This window comes from Oncorhynchus nerka, linkage group LG11 (assembly GCF_034236695.1).
Source record: "Oncorhynchus nerka isolate Pitt River linkage group LG11, Oner_Uvic_2.0, whole genome shotgun sequence".
In the NCBI taxonomy this organism is placed as follows: domain Eukaryota; kingdom Metazoa; phylum Chordata; class Actinopteri; order Salmoniformes; family Salmonidae; genus Oncorhynchus; species Oncorhynchus nerka.
The window spans coordinates 36,671,256-36,696,336 of record NC_088406.1 but is presented as its reverse complement, the minus strand read 5'-3'; the positions used below and the strand labels follow the sequence as shown (position 1 = coordinate 36,696,336).

The window sequence follows — 25,081 nt, the reverse complement described above, 5'->3', positions numbered from 1 at the left end:
ATATAGACTTCGTCTTTTACCAAATAGGGCTATCTTCTCTACACCCCCCTACCTTGTCACAACACAACTGATTGACTTTTAAGGAGGAAAGAAATTCCACAAATGAACTTTTAACAAGGCACACCTGTTAATTTAAATGCATTCCAGGTGACTACCTCATGAAGCTGGTTGAGAGAATGCCAAGAGTGTGCAAAGCTGTCATCAAAGTGTGACTACTTTGAAGAATCTCAAAAATGTTTTTTTGGTTACTACATGATTCCATATGTGTTATTTCGTAGTTTTGATGTCTTCACTATTATTCTACAATGTAGAAAATAGTAAAAATAAAGAAAACCCTGGAATGAGTATGTGTCCAAACTTTTGACTGGTACTGTATGTTAGTGTGAATTGTAGTTGAGCTACATTATGTTTGTATATGAGTAACAATACATGCAGTATTAAGATACCTGATCCAAGCTATAAACAACACGAGCTACAGTGAGATACTGGTCTGTGTGTGTGTGTCCATACTTGCGGTTGCGTTCTTTCACCACCATGCGGGTCATGCTCTGGATGCAGTGAGCCCTGTAGTTCTCATAGTGGGTCTCCCGTGTCACATCCTTCAGGTCCTGCATGTGTGTCCTCACCAACATATTCCTCAGCTTCACAAAGTCACAGTGTGCAGAGTTCTCCACTGTCAAAAGTAACAGTGTGTGTGTTATGTTAGGACAGTGTTTTTTCCTAAACCTTTCATGGCCACATCCCGGATTCAACCCCAACCCTAACCCGAACATCAACCACAACCCTAACCCTAGCTTCATGGCCACATCCCGGATTCAACCCCAACCCTAACCCGAACCTCAACCCTAACCCTAGCATCATGTCCACATCCAGGTTCACCCCTAAACCCCAACCCTAGCCACAACCCTAGGTTCATGCCTACATCCCAGTTCAACCCTAACCTCAACTATAACCCTAACCCTAGCTTCATGTCCGCATCCCAGTACAACCCTAACCCTAGCTTCATGTCCACATCCCAGTACAACCCTAGTTTCATGTCCACATCCCAGTACAACCCTAACCCTAGCTTCATGTCCACATCCCAGTACAACCCTAACCCTAGCTTCATGTCCACATCCCAGTACAACCCTAACCCTAGTTTCATGTCCACATCCCAGTACAACCCTAACCCTAGCTTCATGTCCACATCCCAGTACAACCCTAACCCCAGCTTCATGTTCACATCCCAGTACAACCCTAACCCCAGCTTCATGTCCACATCCCAGTACAACCCTAACCCCAGCTTCATGTTCACATCCCAGTACAACCCTAACCCCAGCTTCATGTCCACATCCCAGTACAACCCTAACCCCAGCTTCATGTCCACATCCCAGTACAACCCTAACCCCAGCTTCATGTCCACATCCCAGTACAACCCTAACCCCAGCTTCATGTCCACATCCCAGTACAACCCTAACCCTAGCTTCATGTCCACATCCCAGTACAACCCTAACCCCAGCTTCATGTCCACATCCCAGTACAACCCTAACCCCAGCTTCATGTCCACATCCCAGTACAACCCTAACCCAACCCTAATATATTAAGACCCCCACACACAAGAGCTACATAACAGTGGTGTAACAGGGTTACCTTCCACGATGCCCCAGGGGTAAAGACGACCCCGGACCCTCTTCCCTTTGGCCTCCACCACCGTGTTGCTGCCGATCACCGCAAATGGTATACTGTCCTGGAGGAGGGAGACAGGGGGAGGGAGAGAGAGCAAGAGAGGTGAATAGGAATGACGTGAATAAAGTACAAAGTGGGGGGAATATATCTGTGGTTACGATGAGGTAATGCAGAGAGGGGAAAATGCTGCAATGCAGATCTACCCATTTCTCCATCTCTCTCTCTCTCAAATCAAATGTTATTTGTCACATGCAACAAATACAACAGGTGTAGTGAAATGCTGACTTACAAGCCCTTAACTAACAATGCAGTTTTAAGAAAAATACCTTTAAAAAAAAAAAAAAAAGTAACAAAAATTAAAGAGCAAGGTTATATACAGGGGGTACCGGTTATAGAGTCAATGTGGAGGTTATATACAGGGGGTACCGGTTACAGAGTCAATGTGGAGGTTATATACAGAGGGTACCGGTTACAGAGTCAATGTGGAGGTTATATACAGGGGGTACTGGTTACAGAGTCAATGTGGAGGTTATATACAGGGGGTACCGGTTACAGAGTCAATGTGGAGGTTATATACAGGGGGTACCGGTTACAGAGTCAATGTGGAGGTTATATACAGGGGGTACCGGTTACAGAGTCAATGTGGAGGTTATATACAGGGGGTACCGGTTATAGAGTCAATGTGGAGGTTATATACAGGGGGTACCGGTTACAGAGTCAATGTGGAGGTTATATACAGGGGGTACCGGTTACAGAGTCAATGTGGAGGTTATATACAGGGGTACCGGTTATAGAGTCAATGTGGAGGTTATATACAGGGGGTACCGGTTACAGAGTCAATGTGGAGGTTATATACAGGGGGTACCGGTTACAGAGTCAATGTGGAGGCTATATACAGGGGGTACCGGTTACAGAGTCAATGTGGAGGTTATATACAGGGGGTACCGGTTACAGAGTCAATGTGGAGGTTATATACAGGGGTACCGGTTACAGAGTCAATGTGGAGGTTATATACAGGGGGTACCGGTTACAGAGTCAATGTGGAGGTTATATACAGGGGGTACCGGTTACAGAGTCAATGTGGAGGTTATATACAGGGGTACCGGTTACAGAGTCAATGTGGAGGTTATATACAGGGGTACCGGTTACAGAGTCAATGTGGAGGTTATATACAGGGGTACCGGTTACAGAGTCAATGTGGAGGTTATATACAGGGGTACCGGTTACAGAGTCAATGTGGAGGTTATATACAGGGGGTACCGGTTACAGAGTCAATGTGGAGGTTATATACAGGGGGTACCGGTTACAGAGTCAATGTGGAGGTTATATACAGGGGTACCGGTTACAGAGTCAATGTGGAGGTTATATACAGGGGGTACCGGTTACAGAGTCAATGTGGAGGTTATATACAGGGGTACCGGTTACAGAGTCAATGTGGAGGTTATATACAGGGGGTACCGGTTACAGAGTCAATGTGGAGGTTATATACAGGGGGTACCGGTACAGAGTCAATGTGGAGGTTATATACAGGGGGTACCGGTTACAGAGTCAATGTGGAGGTTATATACAGGGGGTACCGGTTACAGAGTCAATGTGGAGGTTATATACAGGGGGTACCGGTACAGAGTCAATGTGGAGGTTATATACAGGGGGTACCGGTTACAGAGTCAATGTGGAGGTTATATACAGGGGGTACCGGTTACAGAGTCAATGTGGAGGTTATATACAGAGGGTACCGGTTACAGAGTCAATGTGGAGGTTATATACAGGGGTACCGGTTACAGAGTCAATGTGGAGGTTATATACAGGGGTACCGGTTATAGAGTCAATGTGGAGGTTATATACAGGGGTACCGGTTATAGAGTCAATGTGGAGGTTATATACAGGGGTACCGGTTACAGAGTCAATGTGGAGGTTATATACAGGGGGTACCGGTTACAGAGTCAATGTGGAGGTTATATACAGGGGGTACCGGTTACAGAGTCAATGTGGAGGTTATATACAGGGGGTACCGGTTACAGAGTCAATGTGGAGGTTATATACAGGGGGTACCGGTTACAGAGTCAATGTGGAGGTTATATACAGGGGGTACCGGTTACAGAGTCAATGTGGAGGTTATATACAGGGGGTACCGGTTACAGAGTCAATGTGGAGGTTATATACAGAGGGTACCGGTTACAGAGTCAATGTGGAGGTTATATACAGAGGGTACCGGTTACAGAGTCAATGTGGAGGTTATATACAGGGGGTACCGGTTACAGAGTCAATGTGGAGGTTATATACAGGGGGTACCGGTTACAGAGTCAATGTGGAGGTTATATACAGAGGGTACCGGTTACAGAGTCAATGTGGAGGTTATATACAGAGGGTACCGGTTACAGAGTCAATGTGGAGGTTATATACAGGGGTACCGGTTACAGAGTCAATGTGGAGGTTATATACAGGGGTACCGGTTACAGAGTCAATGTGGAGGTTATATACAGAGGGTACCGGTTACAGAGTCAATGTGGAGGTTATATACAGGGGTACCGGTTACAGAGTCAATGTGGAGGTTATATACAGGGGGTACCGGTTACAGAGTCAATGTGGAGGTTATATACAGGGGTACCGGTTACAGAGTCAATGTGGAGGTTATATACAGGGGGTACCGGTTACAGAGTCAATGTGGAGGTTATATACAGGGGGTACCGGTTACAGAGTCAATGTGGAGGTTATATACAGGGGGTACCGGTTACAGAGTCAATGTGGAGGTTATATACAGGGGTACCGGTTACAGAGTCAATGTGGAGGTTATATACAGAGGGTACCGGTTACAGAGTCAATGTGGAGGTTATATACAGGGGGTACCGGTTACAGAGTCAATGTGGAGGTTATATACAGGGGGTACCGGTTACAGAGTCAATGTGGAGGTTATATACAGGGGGTACCGGTTACAGAGTCAATGTGGAGGTTATATACAGGGGGTACCGGTTACAGAGTCAATGTGGAGGTTATATACAGGGGTACCGGTTACAGAGTCAATGTGGAGGTTATATACAGGGGGTACCGGTTACAGAGTCAATGTGGAGGTTATATACAGGGGGTACCGGTTACAGAGTCAATGTGGAGGTTATATACAGGGGGTACCGGTTACAGAGTCAATGTGGAGGTTATATACAGGGGTACCGGTTACAGAGTCAATGTGGAGGTTATATACAGAGGGTACCGGTTACAGAGTCAATGTGGAGGTTATATACAGGGGGTACCGGTTACAGAGTCAATGTGGAGGTTATATACAGGGGTACCGGTTACAGAGTCAATGTGGAGGTTATATACAGGGGTACCGGTTACAGAGTCAATGTGGAGGTTATATACAGGGGGTACCGGTTATAGAGTCAATGTGGAGGTTATATACAGAGGGTACCGGTTACAGAGTCAATGTGGAGGTTATATACAGAGGGTACCGGTTACAGAGTCAATGTGGAGGTTATATACAGAGGGTACCGGTTACAGAGTCAATGTGGAGGTTATATACAGGGGGTACCGGTTACAGAGTCAATGTGGAGGTTATATACACCGGTTATAGAGTCAATGTGGAGGTTATATACAGAGGGTACCGGTTACAGAGTCAATGTGGAGGTTATATACAGGGGGTACCGGTTACAGAGTCAATGTGGAGGTTATATACAGAGGGTACCGGTTACAGAGTCAATGTGGAGGTTATATACAGGGGGTACCGGTTACAGAGTCAATGTGGAGGTTATATACAGAGGGTACCGGTTACAGAGTCAATGTGGAGGTTATATACAGGGGGTACCGGTTACAGAGTCAATGTGGAGGTTATATACAGGGGGTACTGGTTACAGAGTCAATGTGGAGGTTATATACAGGGGGTACCGGTACAGAGTCAATGTGGAGGTTATATACAGGGGGTGCCGGTTACAGAGTCAATGTGGAGGTTATATACAGGGGGTACAGAGTCAATGTGAAGGTTATATACAGGGGTACCGGTACAGAGTCAATGTGGAGGTTATATACAGGGGGTACCGGTTACAGAGTCAATGTGGAGGTTATATACAGGGGGTACCGGTACAGAGTCAATGTGGAGGTTATATACAGGGGGTACCGGTACAGAGTCAATGTGAAGGTTATATACAGGGGGTACCGGTTACAGAGTCAATGTGGAGGTTATATACAGGGGGTACCGGTACAGAGTCAATGTGGAGGTTATATACAGGGGGTACCGGTTACAGAGTCAATGTGGATGTTAAATACAGGGGGTACCGGTACAGAGTCAATGTGGAGGCTATATACAGGGGGTACCGGTTACAGAGTCAATGTGGAGGTTATATACAGGGGGTACCGGTACAGAGTCAATGTGGAGGTTATATACAGGGGGTACCGGTTACAGAGTCAATGTGGAGGTTATATACAGGGGTACCGGTTACAGAGTCAATGTGGAGGCTATATACAGGGGTACCGGTTACAGAGTCAATGTGGAGGTTATATACAGGGGGTACCGGTTACAGAGTCAATGTGGAGGTTATATACAGAGGGTACCGGTTACAGAGTCAATGTGGAGGTTATATACAGGGGGTACCGGTTACAGAGTCAATGTGGAGGTTATATACAGTCAATGTGGGGTACCGGTTACAGAGTCAATGTGGAGGTTATATACAGGGGTACCGGTTATAGAGTCAATGTGGAGGTTATATACAGAGGGTACCGGTTACAGAGTCAATGTGGAGGTTATATACAGAGGGTACCGGTTACAGAGTCAATGTGGAGGTTATATACAGAGGGTACCGGTTACAGAGTCAATGTGGAGGTTATATACAGGGGGTACAGAGTCAATGTGGAGGTTATATTAGGTTATATACAGGGGGTACCGGTTACAGAGTCAATGTGGAGGTTATATACAGAGGGTACCGGTTACAGAGTCAATGTGGAGGTTATATACAGGGGGTACCGGTTACAGAGTCAATGTGGAGGTTATATACAGAGGGTACCGGTTACAGAGTCAATGTGGAGGTTATATACAGGATTTACAGAGTCAATGTGGAGGTTGGTTACGGTTACAGAGTCAATGTGGAGGTTATATACAGGGGGTACCGGTTACAGAGTCAATGTGGAGGTTATATACAGGGGGTACTGGTTACAGAGTCAATGTGGAGGTTATATACAGGGGGTACCGGTACAGAGTCAATGTGGAGGTTATATACAGGGGGTGCCGGTTACAGAGTCAATGTGGAGGTTATATACAGGGGATACCGGTACAGAGTCAATGTGAAGGTTATATACAGGGGGTACCGGTACAGAGTCAATGTGGAGGTTATATACAGGGGGTACCGGTTACAGAGTCAATGTGGAGGTTATATACAGGGGGTACCGGTACAGAGTCAATGTGGAGGTTATATACAGGGGGTACCGGTACAGAGTCAATGTGAAGGTTATATACAGGGGGTACCGGTTACAGAGTCAATGTGGAGGTTATATACAGGGGGTACCGGTACAGAGTCAATGTGGAGGTTATATACAGGGGGTACCGGTTACAGAGTCAATGTGGATGTTAAATACAGGGGGTACCGGTACAGAGTCAATGTGGAGGCTATATACAGGGGGTACCGGTTACAGAGTCAATGTGGAGGTTATATACAGGGGGTACCGGTACAGAGTCAATGTGGAGGTTATATACAGGGGGTACCGGTACAGAGTCAATGTGGAGGCTATATACAGGGGGTACCGGTACAGAGTCAATGTGGAGGCTATATACAGGGGGTACCGGTACAGAGTCAATGTGTGGGGGCACCGGTTAGTCGAGGTAATATGTACATGTAGATAACAAGTAGAATGTAGCAGCAGTGTAAAAGTGTGGTGGGGTGGATAATGCAAATAGTCTGGGTAGCCATTTTATTAGATGTTCAGGAGTCTTATGGTTTGGGGGTAGAAGCTGTTTAGAAGCCTCTTGGACCTAGACTTGGCACTCCGGTACTGCTTGCGTGTGGTAGCAGAGAGAACAGTCTATGAGTAGGGTGGCTGGAGTCTTTGACAATTTTTAGGCCTTCCTCTGACACCAACTGGTATAGACTTCTTGGATTGCAGGAAGCTTGGCCCTGGTGATGTACTGGGCCGTACGCAATACCCTCTGTAGTGACTTGCGGTCGGAGGCAGAGCAGTTGCCATACCAGGCAGTGATGCAACCAGGATGCCCTCAATGGTGCAGCTGTAGAACCTTTTGAGGATCTGAGGACCCATGCCAAATATTTTCCGTCTCCTGAGGGAGAATAGGTTTTGTCGTGCGCTCTTCACAACAGTCTTGGTGTGCTTGGACCATGTAAGTTTGTTGGTGATGTGGACACCAAGGAACTTGAAGCGCTCAACCTGCTCCACTACAGACCCGTTGATGAGAATGGGGACGTTCTTTGTCCTCCTCCTGTAGTCCACAATCATCTCCATTGTCTTGATCACGTTGAGGGAGAGGTTGTTGTGCTGACACCACATGGTCAGGTCTCTGACCTCCTCCCTATAGGCGGTCTCGTCGTCGTCAGTGATCAGGCCTACTACTGTTGTGTCATCGGCAAACTTAACAATGGTGTTGGAGTCTACTTAGAAATGAACAGAGAACACTGTCAGGGCACATGAGGTCACAGACACGGTTCTATGAGGGGGAGTGACTGAGACACATTTATCTACCAAAACGCCATTCAGGCCTGGTCTGGATGCACAGCCACACCCTGCCCTCTAGTGCGCCAGTGCACACACACATCAATAGAATTCACAAACAGATAACTATTCAAGGCTGTGTGCTCAATAACAACAAGGGTATGGACATTATCTCTAATCTAGGTTTCCTATCCCAGCATTTCTGTATTGCAGACAGATTGCTTATGATGACCAGTGTCCTTTATGTTGTCATACTTCCTCAACTAGTGATGTGAGGTTTGGATAAATGTGGTTCACCTTGAGCTCCTGATCCTGCTGTTTGAAGTCCTCATCCTCATCAGAGTCACAGTCTGGGAACTGGTAGATCTTAATCCCATACTGCTGGATCTCCTCTCGGATCTACATGAAGTTGTAGGGAGGGACAGAGAGAAGCAGTTGGAACGAGGGAGGGAGGGACAGAGAGAAGAAGATGGAACCAGGGAGGGACAGAGGGACAGAGAGAAGCAGATGGAATGAGGGAGGGAGGGACAGAGAGAAGAAGATGGAACCAGGGAGGGACAGAGGGACAGAGAGAAGCAGATGGAACGAGGGAGGGAGGGACAGAGAGAAGAAGATGGAACCAGGGAGGGACAGAGGGACAGAGAGAAGCAGATGGAATGAGGGAGGGAGGGACAGAGAGAAGAAGATGGAACGAGGGAGGGACAGAGGGAGGGAAAGAGAGAAGAAGATGGAGGGAGAGACAGAGAGAAGAAGATGGAGGGAGAGACAGAGAGAAGAAGATGGAGGGAGAGACAGAGAGAAGAAGATGGAGGGAGAGACAGAGAGAAGAAGATGGAGGGAGAGACAGAGAGAAGAAGATGGAGGTAGTGACAGAGAGAAGAAGATGGAGGGAGAGACAGAGAGAAGAAGATGGAGGGAGAGACAGAGAGAAGAATATGGAGGGAGGGACAGAGAGAAGAATATGGAGGGAGGGACAGAGAGAAGAATATGGAGGGAGGGACAGAGAGAAGAATATGGAGGGAGGGACAGAGAGAAGAATATGGAGGGAGGGACAGAGAGAAGAAGATGGAGGGAGGGACAGAGAGAAGAATATGGAGGGAGGGACAGAGAGAAGAATATGGAGGGAGGGACAGAGAGAAGAAGATGGAGGGAGGGACAGAGAGAAGAAGATGGAGGGAGGGACAGAGAGAAGAATATGGAGGGAGAAACAGAGAGAAGAAGATGGAGGGAGAAACAGAGAGAAGAAGATGGAGGGAGGGACAGAGAGATGAACATGGATGGAGGGAGGGACAGAGAGATGAACATGGATGGAGGGAGGGACAGAGAGATGAACATGGATGGAGGGAGGGACAGAGAGATGAACATGGATGGAGGGAGGGAGGGACAGAGAGATGGACATGGATGGAGGGAGGGACAGAGAGATGAACATGGATGGAGGGAGGGACAGAGAGATGAACATGAGGTAGTGACAGAGAGAAGAAGATGAGGTAGTGACAGAGAGAAGAAGATGGAGGGAGGGACAGAGAGAAGAAGATGGAGGTAGTGACAGAGAGAAGTAGATGAGGTAGTGACAGAGAGAAGAAGATGGAGGGAGGGACAGAGAGAAGAAGATGGAGGGAGGGACAGAGAGAAGAAGATGAGGTAGTGACAGAGAGAAGAAGATGAGGTAGTGACAGAGAGAAGAAGATGAGGTAGTGACAGAGAGAAGAAGATGGAGGGAGAGACAGAGAGAAGAAGATGGAGGGAGAGACAGAGAGAAGAAGATGGAGGGAGAGACAGAGAGAAGAATATGGAGGGAGGGACAGAGAGAAGAAGATGGAGGGAGAGACAGAGAGAAGAATATGGAGGGAGGGACAGAGAGAAGAAGATGGAGGGAGGGACAGAGAGAAGAATATGGAGGGAGAGACAGAGAGAAGAAGATGGAGGGAGGGACAGAGAGAAGAAGATGGAGGGAGGGACAGAGAGAAGAATATGGAGGGAGGGACAGAGAGAAGAAGATGAGGTAGTGACAGAGAGAAGAAGATGGAGGGAGGGACAGAGGGAAGAAGATGGAGGGAGGGACAGAGAGAAGAATATGGAGGGAGAGACAGAGAGAAGAAGATGGAGGGAGGGACAGAGAGAAGAATATGGAGGGAGGGACAGAGAGAAGAAGATGGAGGGAGGGACAGAGAGAAGAATATGGAGGGAGGGACAGAGAGAAGAATATGGAGGGAGAGACAGAGAGAAGAAGATGGAGGGAGGGACAGAGAGAAGAAGATGGAGGGAGGGACAGAGAGAAGAATATGGAGGGAGAGACAGAGAGAAGAAGATGGAGGGAGGGACAGAGAGAAGAATATGGAGGGAGGGACAGAGAGAAGAAGATGGAGGGAGGGACAGAGAGAAGAAGATGGAGGGAGGGACAGAGAGAAGAAGATGGAGGGAGGGACAGAGAGAAGAAGATGGAGGGAGGGACAGAGAGAAGAAGATGGAGGGAGGGACAGAGAGAAGAAGATGGAGGGAGGCACAGAGAGAAGAATATGGAGGGAGGGACAGAGAGAAGAATATGGAGGGAGGGACAGAGAGAAGAAGATGGAGGGAGGCACAGAGAGAAGAATATGGAGGGAGGGACAGAGAGAAGAATAATAAACGACTGTTTGGAATCCTCTGATTGAGGATGGAGCAAAAGCAAATCCATCAAAACAGTCACCTTGAAATCAAAATGATTTTAGAAACCAATGAACCCTGTCCATTTCTTATTTGCACACACCCACGGTATTCAGACAAGCAGACACAGATAGAAAAGCGAGTTAGAGTGGGCTTGCCTTGAATTTCTTTTTCTTGACCTCGGTGGGTGTGAGTGTGTCTGCCTTGGCCAGGATGGGCACAATGTTGACCTTCTCATGAAGGGCCTTCATAAACTCCACATCCAGAGGCCTCAGACTGAGACATACAAGACAACAAGATATGACATATATTTTTTTTGTGATTTAGCAGACTAAATGACCAGAGCAACATACAATTAGGGACAACAACTCAACACTGAGAAAACAACCAAAACACACTGTACATGTGGAAACACTGACACAACTTGGATATGGTTAAGAGCTAAAGGGATAATTACGGTAATCCAAATGAAGGTAATCCTCATTAACCCATATTTTCAAGGATAGTAGTAGTATCCAAGAGTGGTCAGCAGAGGGAGCTATCTCCTTATTACAGGTTTGCAGCAGTGCTTCAATGCTACTGATGGTGCAACTTACACACTGGTGTGAAACAGACCGTAAACTCAGACAAAAGTACCGCATCAGCATTTACCCCAAAGATTGGAGAGAAAGTTTAGTATTGTAGCATCTGCACCTCAAAATGGATAGAACGTTGAACGTTTAGCACTGCACGAGATGCGGATTTCCCTGGAGGCAGCAGAGCAAGGTGGTTCTAGATTCCAGGGAAACCCAATGCATTTAGAATGCATGGGACATGGTGCAAACCAACATGGTGCATAGTGGAAACCCTATCAGTGGTAGTGAAGGAAGGAAGGAAGGTAGAAGGGGAAAGGAAACTAATCTAAGAGTATTGAGACACAGCCAATATGTTTGTCTCAATAGAAGGACTCCATTTAAAGAGTATTGAGACAGAGACGACATGTCGTAGCTGACGTACCCGTGTCCAAAGGGAGAGATGAAGTAGAGGCAGCAGTGGACTCTGTTATCCTGGATGTTCTTCCTGTTCAGTCCACTCTCGTCCCTGAAGTACTGCTCAAACTGCTGGTCGATGTAGTCCGCCACTGACTTCCAGCTAGGGCGGTGGGGGAGACACAGAGACACACCAGCACTGAGGCAATACTGCAGAGACAGCCACCCTACAACCACTAACCATACCAACCCTAACCCACTGACTTCACGCTAGGGCGGTGGGGGAGACACAGAGACACACCAGCACTGAGGCAATACTGCAGAGACAGCCACCCTACAACCACTAACCATACCAACCCTAACCCACTGACTTCACGCTAGGGCGGTGGGGGAGACACAGAGACACACCAGCACTGAGGCAATACTGCAGAGACAGCCACCCTACAACCACTGACCATACCAACCCTAACCCACTGACTTCACGCTAGGGTGGTGGGGGAGACACAGAGACACACCAGCACTGAGGCAATACTGCAGAGACAGCCACCCTACAACCACTAACCATACCAACCCTAACCCACTGACTTCACGCTAGGGCGGTGGGGGAGACACAGAGACACACCAGCACTGAGGCAATACTGCAGAGACAGCCACCCTACAACCACCAACCATACCAACCCTAACCCACTGACTTCACGCTAGGGCGGTGGGGAGACACAGAGACACACCAGCACTGAGGCAATACTGCAGAGACAGCCACCCTACAACCACTAACCATACCAACCCTAACCCACTGACTTCACGCTAGGGCGGTGGGGAGACACAGAGACACACCAGCACTGAGGCAATACTGCAGAGACAGCCACCCTACAACCACTAACCATACCAACCCTAACCCACTGACTTCACGCTAGGGCGGTGGGGGAGACACAGAGACACACCAGCACTGAGGCAATACTGCAGAGACAGCCACCCTACAACCACTAACCATACCAACCCTAACCCACTGACTTCACGCTAGGGCGGTGGGGGAGACAGAGACATCAGTCATTCTCCTACTATATACTGAGCTATACTGCAACTGTACCTCAAACTGACATCAAAGAAGAGTCCTATGGAGGAAGGATGTTTGACATATACCATTCAGTGTTATTGACAGCGTCTCCAAAGCCAGGGGTGTCTACGATGGTGAGCTTCAGCTTGACCCCCTTCTCCTCAATGTCCACTGTGTGTTTAGTGATCTCCACTGTCTGAGTGATCCGCTCTGGAGTTAAAACACACATTTCCTCAGCAGCTGGCCATTTAAAATCATGCATTCATTTATTCAGAAGATGAGACACCAAAATGGCCGCCTCACCCTCAGCGTTGAGTAGCTTCCTGTCCTTGTAGAGGTCTGTGAGGAAGAGGCTGTTGACCAGGGTGGACTTGCCCAGACCAGACTCCCCTGCTACCATCAGGGTGAAGTCAAAGCCCTTCTTGACAGACTTACGGTGCACCTGGTTTGGCAGTGTGGCAAATCCCACATATTCCTTGTCTTGGTCCTAAGAAAGCAGGAGAAACACAAAGAGGCGCCATTTTAAACAATCTGCTAAATTCTGGTGGCGGCACATTGCGAGTTACAAACTTAAAGCCATTTTACCAGATGTAGGGTATTGAATGAAGCCATTGTCAACACAACAGAACACACTACTGTCTTTGACCAACATCAATTTTCAAAGCGAAAGCCACAAACTGAGTCATCAGTCAGACACAATCAAAGTTCCCAAGTAAACATCACTGGAAATGGCCTGAACCTGATGCTAGTGCTCCTCTGAGGCTAAAGCACATACTATTTGGACTGGAGAGCTGATAACCCAACCCATGTTGCCCATAGTGTTGCCTCTGGTCTCTACACGGTCCCCCTGGCCTGAAGTTTACCTCTGGAAAGTCGTAGGGATCAAAGCGGCCCCAGGGGCTCTTGGGCCTGGTGGGACTGAGGGGAGACTGCATATCATAGTGATCCACCAATCCACCTCCACCCAGCTGCAGCCTCCCTACGCACTGGTTGTCTGATTGGGCCCTGCCACCTGCCGTGGGAGGGCGCAAAAACGGTGGGGTCCCAGAGGTGGGCGTCCCGGGGGTGTTCGGGGGGCTGTCGCCACCCTCCGCCTCCCTGTCCACCGGGTGGGGGTGCTCATGGTCGGGGCTGTGCTCATAGCTGGGAAGAGGCAGGTGGGGGTGTGGATGGCCCCCGTTGTGGTGGGGGTCTTGTTGCATAATGTTCTCCAACTCAGAGTCTTCAGAGTCGTCCTTGGAATGGCTTGAGTGCTAAGGGGGAGGGGGGCCAGGGAACGGTGGGTGTTTTCCGGGTGGGTGGGAGAGGTGATGCAGAGAAGAGTGGACAGAGGAGAGTAAAGGTCGACGCAGGAAGGAGGATAATATAGATGGGAAGGAAAACAAGGACGAAGGTAACAGGGGCAACATAAGGATCAACAGAAAAGAGGAAAGTACAGAGTGGTTAGAATCACTCAATGTTTTGACGGAGAGAAGGTACGAGAAACAGAATAAATCATTATTATAAGTGCAAGATAGGCCTAGTTCTCTAAGGGTTAGAGAAGATTTACACTAAGAGACAGTGAGGAAAGAAGATATTGATTGACTGATTCACTAGAGAGACCACCAGAGAAGCTACAAGATTAACAACATAAGAGGGTAAATATTTGTGCTGATGGGAGGAATGCCGATGTCAAATGCCGGGGAAGAAGAGATCCGTGATGTCCATCAAACTGATAACAAGCACATGGTCCTCCACTAGAGTAGATAATTCATATCATAATTGTAGTATTAGTATTTTGATAGGATCCCCATTAGCTATTGCTGAAGCATACATAACACAGAACATTAATAGACGAGCACAGCTCAAGGACAGAACTACATAATTGATCTTCATGAACTTGTAGGAAATGGGAGGATATATCTTGTTTAAAGTGCAGTGTCGTGGCAGCTGGCTGAAAAGATTCTCCCTGCTCAGCAGATTCAGACTTGGTGGCACCCTATTCCCTATGGACCCTGGTCAAAAGTAGTGCACTATATAATGAATAGGGTGCCATTTGGGACACAACCTGGGACAACACAATTCAATAGAAGGTACGGTATTGTAGCCACGTGGATGATAAAGAATGGAGGGAACCATTTAATGGGTTACATCAGAAGTTCCACCAGAGCAGAAGCACAGGAGGCACTTCCAGACTGCACAGATCACAGAAACATGTCGTGACGCCACATCTGGGTGGCATTGGTGTGCACTTCGCTCTCCACAACCAAATATGGTTTCCATTGATAGAGTAGAGCTAAAGAAAATTAACCTCTAAGCGATTAATGAACCCTCTTGATTACTAGATGACTACTCAAATTAACTGCTGTAATGCAGTGTGATACAACTTCATACATTCACGAAAACACACTTTATTACATCAACAAGGACTCAACCTTGACATCATCTAATGGGTGTCTCTCTCGACATACTGGTATACAAAGGAAACCTGATAAAAACCTGTTGGTGTTAAACATGTCACCTCAAATGTCATTTACACAATGACTGATCAATTTGTGGCCCCAAGGTGGTGATTAGTAACAGCACTCTCATTTTCAAATCTACCTAAACCTGTCAATCATGATTACATTTTTCTTCCCTTCTCTGCTTTTTCCCAAACCACAAGAGTAAACCATCTACCTTACCTGATGACAATACCTACAATTCATGAGACCAACAAAGACAGAGCCCCTGTGTGTAGCTGAACTTGTAAAGGGAATTCTCTCCCAAGGAGTTCCCAGACTAGAGACTGGTGCTCATGTTACCACAGCTCTCCCTGTAGTTCCCAGACTAGACTGGTGCTCATGTTACCACAGCTCTCCCTGTAGTTCCCAGACTAGACTGGTGCTCATGTTACCACAGCTCTCCCTGTAGTTCCCAGACTAGAGACTGGTGCTCATGTTACCACAGCTCTCCCTGTAGTTCCCAGACTAGACTGGTGCTCATGTTACCACAGCTCTCCCTGTAGTTCCCAGACTAGACTGGTGCTCATGTTACCACAGCTCTCCCTGTAGTTCCCAGACTAGACTGGTGCTCATGTTACCACAGCTCTCCCTGTAGTTCCCAAACTAGAGACGGGTGCTCATGTTACCACAGCTCTCCCTGTAGTTCCCAGACTAGACTGGTGCTCATGTTACCACAGCTCTCCCTGTAGTTCCCAGACTAGACTGGTGCTCATGTTACCACAGCTCTCCCTGTAGTTCCCAGACTAGACTGGTGCTCATGTTACCACAGCTCTCCCTGTAGTTCCCAAACTAGAGACGGGTGCTCATGTTACCACAGCTCTCCCTGTAGTTCCCAGACTAGACTGGTGCTCATGTTACCACAGCTCTCCCTGTAGTTCCCAGACTAGAGACTGGTGCTCATGTTACCACAGCTCTCCCTGTAGTTCCCAGACTAGACTGGTGCTCATGTTACCACAGCTCTCCCTGTAGTTCCCAGACTAGACTGGTGCTCATGTTACCACAGCTCTCCCTGTAGTTCCCAGACTAGACTGGTGCTCATGTTACCACATCTCTCCCTGTAGTTCCCAGACTAGACTGGTGCTCATGTTACCACAGCTCTCCCTGTAGTTCCCAGACTAGACTGGTGCTCATGTTACCACAGCTCTCCCTGTAGTTCCCAGACTAGACTGGTGCTCATGTTACCACAGCTCTCCCTGTAGTTCCCAGACTAGACTGGTGCTCATGTTACCACAGCTCTCCCTGTAGTTCCCAGACTAGACTGGTGCTCATGTTACCACAGCTCTCCCTGTAGTTCCCAGACTAGACTGGTGCTCATGTTACCACAGCTCTCCCTGTAGTTCCCAGACTAGACTGGTGCTCATGTTACCACAGCTCTCCCTGTAGTTCCCAGACTAGACTGGTGCTCATGTTACCACAGCTCTCCCTGTAGTTCCCAGACTAGAGACGGGTGCTCATGTTACCACAGCTCTCCCTGTAGTTCCCAAACTAGAGACGGGTGCTCATGTTACCACAGCTCTCCCTGTAGTTCCCAGACTAGAGATTGGTGCTCATGTTACCACAGCTCTCCCTGTAGTTCCCAGACTAGACTGGTGCTCATGTTACCACAGCTCTCCCTGTAGTTCCCAGACTAGACTGGTGCTCATGTTACCACAGCTCTCCCTGTAGTTCCCAGACTAGACTGGTGCTCATGTTACCACAGCTCTCCCTGTAGTTCCCAGACTAGACTGGTGCTCATGTTACCACAGCTCTCCCTGTAGTTCCCAGACTAGAGACGGGTGCTCATGTTACCACAGCTCTCCCTGTAGTTCCCAGACTAGAGACTGGTGCTCATGTTACCACAGCTCTCTCTGTAGTTCCCAGACTAGAGACTGGTGCTCATGTTACCACAGCTCTCCCTGTAGTTCCCAGACTAGAGACTGGTGCTCATGTTAACACAGCTCTCCCTGTAGTTCCCAGACTAGAGTGGTGCTCATGTTACCACAGCTCTACCTGTAGTTCCCAGACTAGAGACTGGTGCTCATGTTACCACAGCTCTCCCTGTAGTTCCCAGACTAGACTGGTGCTCATGTTACCACAGCTCTCCCTGTAGTTCCCAGACTAGAGACAGGTCCTCATGTTACCACAGCTCTCCCTGTAGTTCCCAGACTAGAGACGGGTGCTCATGTTACCACAGCTCTCCCTGTAGTTCCCAGACTAGAGACTGGTGCTCATGTTACCACAGCTCTCCCTGTAGTTCCCAGACTAGACTGGTGCTCATGTTACCACAGCTCTCCCTGTAGTTCCCAGACTAGAGACTGGTGCTCATGTTACCACAGCTCTCCCTGTAGTTCCCAGACTAGAGACGGGTGCTCATGTTACCACAGCTCTCCCTGTAGTTCCCAGACTAGAGACTGGTGCTCATGTTACCACAGCTCTCCCTGTAGTTCCCAGACTAGAGACAGGTCCTCATGTTACCACAGCTCTCCCTGTAGTTCCCAGACTAGAGACGGGTGCTCATGTTACCACAGCTCTCCCTGTAGTTCCCAGACTAGAGACAGGTCCTCATGTTACCACAGCTCTCCCTGTAGTTCCCAGACTAGAGACTGGTGCTCATGTTACCAGAGCTCTCCCTGTAGTTGCCAGACTAGAGACGGGTGCTCATGTTACCACAGCTCTCCCTGTAGTTCCCAGACTAGAGATTGGTGCTCATGTTACCAAGGCTCTCCCTGTAGTTCCCAGACTAGAGATTGGTGCTCATGTTACCACAGCTCTCTCTGTAGTTCCCAGACTAGAGACTGGTGCTCATGTTACCACAGCTCTCCCTGTAGTTCCCAGACTAGAGACTGGTGCTCATGTTACCACAGCTCTCCCTGTAGTTCCCAGACTAGAGATTGGTGCTCATGTTACCACAGCTCTCCCTGTAGTTCCCAGACTAGAGATTGGTGCTCATGTTACCACAGCTCTCCCTGTAGTTCCCAGACTAGAGACTGGTGCTCATGTTACCACAGCTCTCCCTGTAGTTCCCAGACTAGAGATTGGTGCTCATGTTACCACAGCTCTCCCTGTAGTTCCCAGACTAGAGATTGGTGCTCATGTTACCACAGCTCTCCCTGTAGTTCCCAGACTAGAGATTGGTGCTCATGTTACCACAGCTCTCCCTGTAGTTCCCAGACTAGAGACTGGTGCTCATGTTCCCACAGCTCTCCCTGTAGTTCCCAGACTAGAGACTGGTGCTCATGTTACCACAGCTCTCCCTGTAGTTCCCAGACTAGACTGGTGCTCATGTTACCACAGCTCTCCCTGTAGTTCCCAGACTAGACTGGTGCTCATGTTACCACAGCTCTCCCTGTAGTTCCCAGACTAGACTGGTGCTCATGTTACCACAGCTCTCCCTGTAGTTCCCAGACTAGAGACGGGTGCTCATGTTACCACAGCTCTCCCTGTAGTTCCCAGACTAGAGACGGGTGCTCATGTTACCACAGCTCTCCCTGTAGTTCCCAGACTAGACTGGTGCTCATGTTACCACAGCTCTCCCTGTAGTTCCCAGACTAGAGACGGGTGCTCATGTTACCACAGCTCTCTCTGCCATGCTCCAGCCTGTATAAAGAATCACCAGCCTGCTCCACTATAAATAATATAGTGGTTTTGAAAGGGCTAGGAGGCTGTTTTAGTTCTAAAGGAACAATATTAATGAGTGTAAACTGGAGTTATGGTACCATATCTCTGCTCAATAGTGATATTAAGTTTTGAAAGCGGACATAGAGTCATGATGATACATTGCTGTTCTTCCAGCTTTTAGCTCTGTGAACAGACACACAGCCCATTGGGCCTCCTTTCTTTGGATCAATAGTAAAGCACTCTGAACTTTTTTGCACAAATATCTGGTTCAAACAGGAACTAGTAAACTAGTGAACTACAAAAGGGTTCTAAAGCATGGGGACAATTAACTTAATTTTCATGTACGTGGTTGCCAGTCCTTGGTATGTATGAATCTTAGATTGTCCTTCCACATAGTTCTAAGGATAATAACAGGAGATTGTCCCTGCATGCCAACAGTGGGCTGATTGTGGTTCCATATTTTTGTAACTTTAGTTAACTAGGCAAGTCAGTTAAGAACAAATTCTTATTTTCAATGACGGCCTAGGAACAGTGGGTTAACTGCCTTGTTCAGGGGCAGAACGGCAGATTTTTACATGGTCAGCTCAGGGATTCGATCTTGCAACCTTTCGGTTACTAGTCCAACCCTCTAACCACTAGGCTACCTGCCGCCCCTACACTCTAACCACTAGACTACATTTAACATTTACATTTAAGTCATTTAGCAGACGCTCTTATCCAGAGCGACTTACAAATAGACTACCTGCCGCCCCTACACTCTAACCACTAGACTACCTGCCGCCCCTACACTCTAACCACTAGACTACCTGCCGCCCCTACACTCTAACCACTAGGCTACCTACCTCCTCTACACTCTAACCACTAGGCTACCTGCCGCCCCTACACTCTAACCACTAGACTACCTGCCATCCCTACACTCTAACCACTAGACTACCTTCCATCCCTACACTCTAACCACTAGACTACCTGCCGCCCCTACACTCTAACCACTAGACTACCTGCCGCCCCTACACTCTAACCACTAGGCTACCTGCCGCCCCTACACTCTAACCACTAGACTACCTGCCGCCCCTACACTCTAACCACTAGACTACCTGCCATCCCTACACTCTAACCACTAGACTACCTTCCATCCCTACACTCTAACCACTAGGCTACCTTCCATCCCTACACTCTAACAACTAGACTACCTGCCGCCCCTACACTCTAACCACTAGACTACCTGCCATCCCTACACTCTAACCACTAGACTACCTTCCATCCCTACACTCTAACCACTAGGCTACCTTCCATCCCTACACTCTAACCACTAGACTACCTGCCGCCCCTACACTCTAACCACTAGACTACCTGCCATCCCTACACTCTAACCACTAGACTACCTGCCGCCCCTACACTCTAACCACTAGACTACCTGCCGCCCCTACACTCTAACCACTAGACTACCTGCCATCCCTACACTCTAACCACTAGACTACCTTCCATCCCTACACTCTAACCACTAGGCTACCTTCCATCCCTACACTCTAACCACTAGACTACCTGCCGCCCTACACTCTAACCACTAGACTACCTGCCATCCCTACACTCTAACCACTAGACTACCTGCCGCCCCTACACTCTAACCACTAGACTACCTGCCGCCCCTACACTCTAACCACTAGACTACCTGCCATCCCTACACTCTAACCACTAGACTACCTTCCATCCCTACACTCTAACCACTAGGCTACCTTCCATCCCTACACTCTAACCACTAGACTACCTGCCATCCCTACACTCTAACCACTAGACTACCTTCCATCCCTACACTCTAACCACTAGACTACCTGCCGCCCCTACACTCTAACCACTAGACTACCTGCCATCCCTACACTCTAACCACTAGACTACCTTCCATCCCTACACTCTAACCACTAGGCTACCTGCGAGGCAGGTAACAGGGGCAACATAAGAGCACAGCGGTATGAAACATCCTGCCACAACAACATCACTGCGTTGTGTATGACACTTAAGAGTGGGCTTAGGAGGGGGGCGATGGGGATGTCACTGAGAGACCTATACAAATATGTCAAATACTTTTTGAGGTGCACTTGATTTAGCTTAGAATTTTGAACTTTTTGGACTATTCCATTTGTCCCATTCATTGTGCCAGTCCAACTAAATCAAGCACAGCAGCTCAAATATTTGGAAAGTACTTGGCATATTTCTTTGACCCATATCTGGTCTGATCACTGGTACCTGTTCGGTCTGATGGTGGTGGTCCCTGGTGTGGCCAGGGGATGGCGGGGCAGAGTCCTGGTCATCTGATGATGAGTGAGCCTCACAGTCACTGTCCTCCATGGCTACTGGGGCTACAGTGCACTCTGCCATCTCCAACCGGGAGGGAACATGTATTTGGAGTGGAGAGGGGCGGGGCAAGGAGCAGGGGCAACAGGGAAGTAAGGATTGGAAGGGCCAAACAGAACGAGGCATGGGGAATGGGGATGGAGGAAGTGGAAGGGTAGGTTGGCGTGACAACAGGATAGCGTTGCGTGATGGTGTTTTGTGTAGAACAGACCAATACAAAAGGGTTGAAAGAAAAAATAAATAATAATAAATAAATGAAATGATTAAATAAACTTGAATGAAATGAACAACGAGTGTGTAGTGAGACACAGACGTCTGGATCCAGCTGTAGAAAATAACATGGCTGTTGGATGCCAGAGTAAGCAACATGGCTGTCCGCTGGAGTAGCCCACAGGGTGATTGAGTTGTATTCAGAGTGGTGTATGTCCAGAAATAATGTTGGTATGGGCAGGGATCTATTCTGTCTGGTCATTCCACTCCAGCAGTACTCTCAGCCTAATGTTGTTTATTTGTCCAGCTGCACTTAGTTTAACTGATTCTGATTTCTTCCCATTCAGGGGGTCTAACAAAGCACTGTTACTGAAGCAGATGAAATGAACTGATCCGGCTGCAGTTGCATCAGGTAGAGTGGAAATGTCTTTACTGAAAATAAAAACTGAAATACACATGCATACTAACACTCAAAGTTCACAGCAAGGCCATGCAGGGTTTTCAAGACAAGGTTTTCCAAGTCACCCAACAAGGATTTCCAAGTCATCCCAACAAGGTTTTCAAAGTCATCCCAACAAGGTTTTTCATGTCATCCCAACAAGGTTTTAATTACACAGGGATTGGGATTAGGAGCAGAGAGGACAGAGAGGAAAGGAAATGAATAGTCTCACAGATTAGAGGACAATTGACCTGTTTTCCTCTGGTCTGCTTTTCTCTGACCAAACCACATGGATCAATGTCCAATCTATTGCCCAACATGGACGACCCACCGTGTGACCCAGTTAACAGGGTCCCAGGTCAATAACAACCAACACTAGCAACTCTGGAGCAGAGATGTGTGTGGAATGGTTTTCAGATCAAACATTTCTAAATCTTTTACTTGCCACACAGAGAGGATAATTGTCAGATTCTGAACACTTCTCTGCTCTACCATTTAAAAACCTGAAGGACAAGTCTGATTGATGACATATATCTAAAGATAATGCAGTCTTTGTAATCAATCTTTAAACAATTAAAAGACAATCCAAACTTAAAAAAAAGTTTACTTTATAAGAAATGAACTAATCCTGGGTGTACTCCAACTAGACTACATTTTTATGATGTCCTTAACTAAAAAAAAAACTCAGACTCAATTTGAAAAAAATCATCTTCAGAACAATAACTCACCTGTTCTCCTGCAATACCTCACCTGTGTTACCCTGTATGAGATGTAACAGCCTTGCTCTCTTGCCTCCTCTCAACCAGCTCTTCATGCCCTCACCGGGAAATGGTCCGGAGTGCCCAGCATCCCCTGCCTATATACCCCCTCTGAACCAGGACACTGTGTCCTTCAGCCCCATCGAGCTGCCTGGCTGTCCCACCGCCCTGGGGCTCCTAGTCCTATCAGCCACATAGACATGAAATCCATCCACGGCCCACGCACCCATCACGGTTCACAGGATCAGGCTGTCCAAACCACACCATCCCAATAACACCAACTTCCTAACTTTTGAGGCCACTCATCTCTGGTTACACTGCCTGAAAAGCCCAGGTGTATCAGTTGGGCTGTCAGGCACTGGATTGTGTGATTATCTTTAGCATTAAAGTCTTAGGAGACCACAGCCACAGCTGAAAGGATTTAAGGGATGATGATCAAGGAATTTCCCTGTAGATGGATGGAAGTCTCCTCTCTTTACCCGCCTGCATGGCTGGCTGCCTCGCTTCCAAAAGAACACTGTCTCATGAGGTCTTTATTCAACAGTTTGACATAAAGTGAGAAGAAAAGAGATGGCATATCAAGGGAGGGAGACAGAGAAAACAGATAGAAACCAATAGTGAGAGGAGAGAGATAAAGAGAGAGATAAAGAGGAGGAATCTCAGATTATACTGAATATAAGAGCCTTAACACAGACAGCAAAACAATAGTGGTAGTGACGATCAGGCAGCAGAGTTGGACTGGTGACATCACCCAGTCAGTCAGCCTGGGCAGCACGTCCATCATGGGTACTTGGCATGCCTGGCACAGAGTACTCTGGAGTGGGTTAACCTTGGGATTACTGCCCCCCTTTCACCCTCTTGCATTGCTGCAGGATATGAGGATGGAGGGAGGAGAGAGGGCGAACAGGATCATTTATCCTGCTCTCTGTTAATGAACAGCTCAATCTAGAGGTAGGGTAGCATCAGTCGCAAATACAGTTCCAAGTGTTTCGTCACCCACGCATGCTTTCCTTCTGAGCCTTCATCTCCCTTCTCCCAGATTCTCTACACTGTCCCAAGTGTGTACTTGTTCACTTGCCTTCATGGGAGACACACACACTAATGACTTTACAGAGTTATGCATTGAACTGCTGCAACCTCCCTAACATAACACTAGGCCTATTACGCAACTGTGTTTAGAATTATTCCATCCATTTCTCTCATGTACGTACAGTGCTTGGTTGGGAAAATATGGTGGACATTTATTTCTCATGGGTTGTCTTATTATGTTGAACCCATGATAAGCACATCAAAGTGATCTAATGGAAAGTCCCCAAATCCTTTAGAAAGAAAGGAAGGGAGAGCAGACTACATACAGTCATACATACAGTCATACATACAGTCAGAGAGAATCAAACTGAATTCATCACAACTAACAAGAATAGACAAAGAGGTTGTCATAATGAAAATGATAGTCACGTTGACCAAAATTTGTCTTGGTAAATTAAGTCACATAACTCTACAGTTTACATCTTCATTTAACTTCTTATTCCATTGCATTCCTTTTGATTTAGTCACACTATTCCTGAGAAAAGGAGAGGAGAAATCTAAAGCATACAGTCAGAAACAAATGAGGCTATATATCTGAACGCTCTCTTGACGTACACCTGAAACAACCCAGTCAGCCAACAGGGCTACAGCTGAGCATCTGAACTCAACATAGTTCCAGAGGCTGATGCACCAATAAGCTTAGGAAAAGACACTGTCGACTAGCTATAAAACACCCAACCTATGGTGGAGCTGAGCCAGACCAACACAGAAATCACACCACAGGAAACTAATACAATGACACCTCCAGTAAGATTAGCCTGGTGGTCTCATATGCTGTTCTGAGGAGGTCTGAGTACCTGTCACTGCAATGCAGACAGCATTATCAATGCCCTTATTCACCTGAGGCATGCAACTCAAACTATCTAGTCGTACAGTGCCTTCGGAAAGTATTCAGACCCCTTGACTTTTTCCAAATGTTTAGGTTACAGCCTTATTCTAAAATGTATTAGATTGTTGTTGTTTTTTACCTCAATTTACACACAATACCCCATAATGACAAAGAAAAAATAGGTTTTTATGGCTAAAAACAGAAATATCACATTTACATAAGTATTCAGACCATTTACTCAGTACTTTGTTGAAGCACCTTTGGCAGTGATTACAGTCTCAAGTCTTCTTGGGTATGACGCTACAAGCTTGGGACACTTGTATTTGGGGAGTTTCTCCCATTCTTCTCTGCAGAT

At 47.5% G+C, this 25,081-nt stretch overlaps 1 protein-coding gene across 2 annotated transcripts in view; it reads right to left on the bottom strand.

The window, feature by feature from the left end:
• Positions 1 to 22,890, bottom strand: part of LOC115137772 (septin-5-like) — a 28,418-nt gene extending 5,528 nt beyond the window's left edge. For both annotated transcript variants that reach the window (XM_065024489.1, XM_065024488.1), the window contains exons 1-10: positions 22,779 to 22,890; positions 21,294 to 21,418; positions 13,836 to 14,225; positions 13,276 to 13,459; positions 13,059 to 13,182; positions 11,947 to 12,081; positions 11,109 to 11,226; positions 8,605 to 8,706; positions 1,630 to 1,726; positions 511 to 673 (exon numbers count right to left, since the gene is read on the bottom strand). In XM_065024489.1, the coding sequence (XP_064880561.1) occupies positions 511 to 673; positions 1,630 to 1,726; positions 8,605 to 8,706; positions 11,109 to 11,226; positions 11,947 to 12,081; positions 13,059 to 13,182; positions 13,276 to 13,459; positions 13,836 to 14,225; positions 21,294 to 21,395 (1,415 nt within the window). In that variant the 5' untranslated portion in view covers positions 21,396 to 21,418; positions 22,779 to 22,890. The remainder of the gene's footprint in view (positions 1 to 510; positions 674 to 1,629; positions 1,727 to 8,604; positions 8,707 to 11,108; positions 11,227 to 11,946; positions 12,082 to 13,058; positions 13,183 to 13,275; positions 13,460 to 13,835; positions 14,226 to 21,293; positions 21,419 to 22,778) is intronic.
• Between the last annotated feature and the right edge of the window lie 2,191 nt (positions 22,891 to 25,081).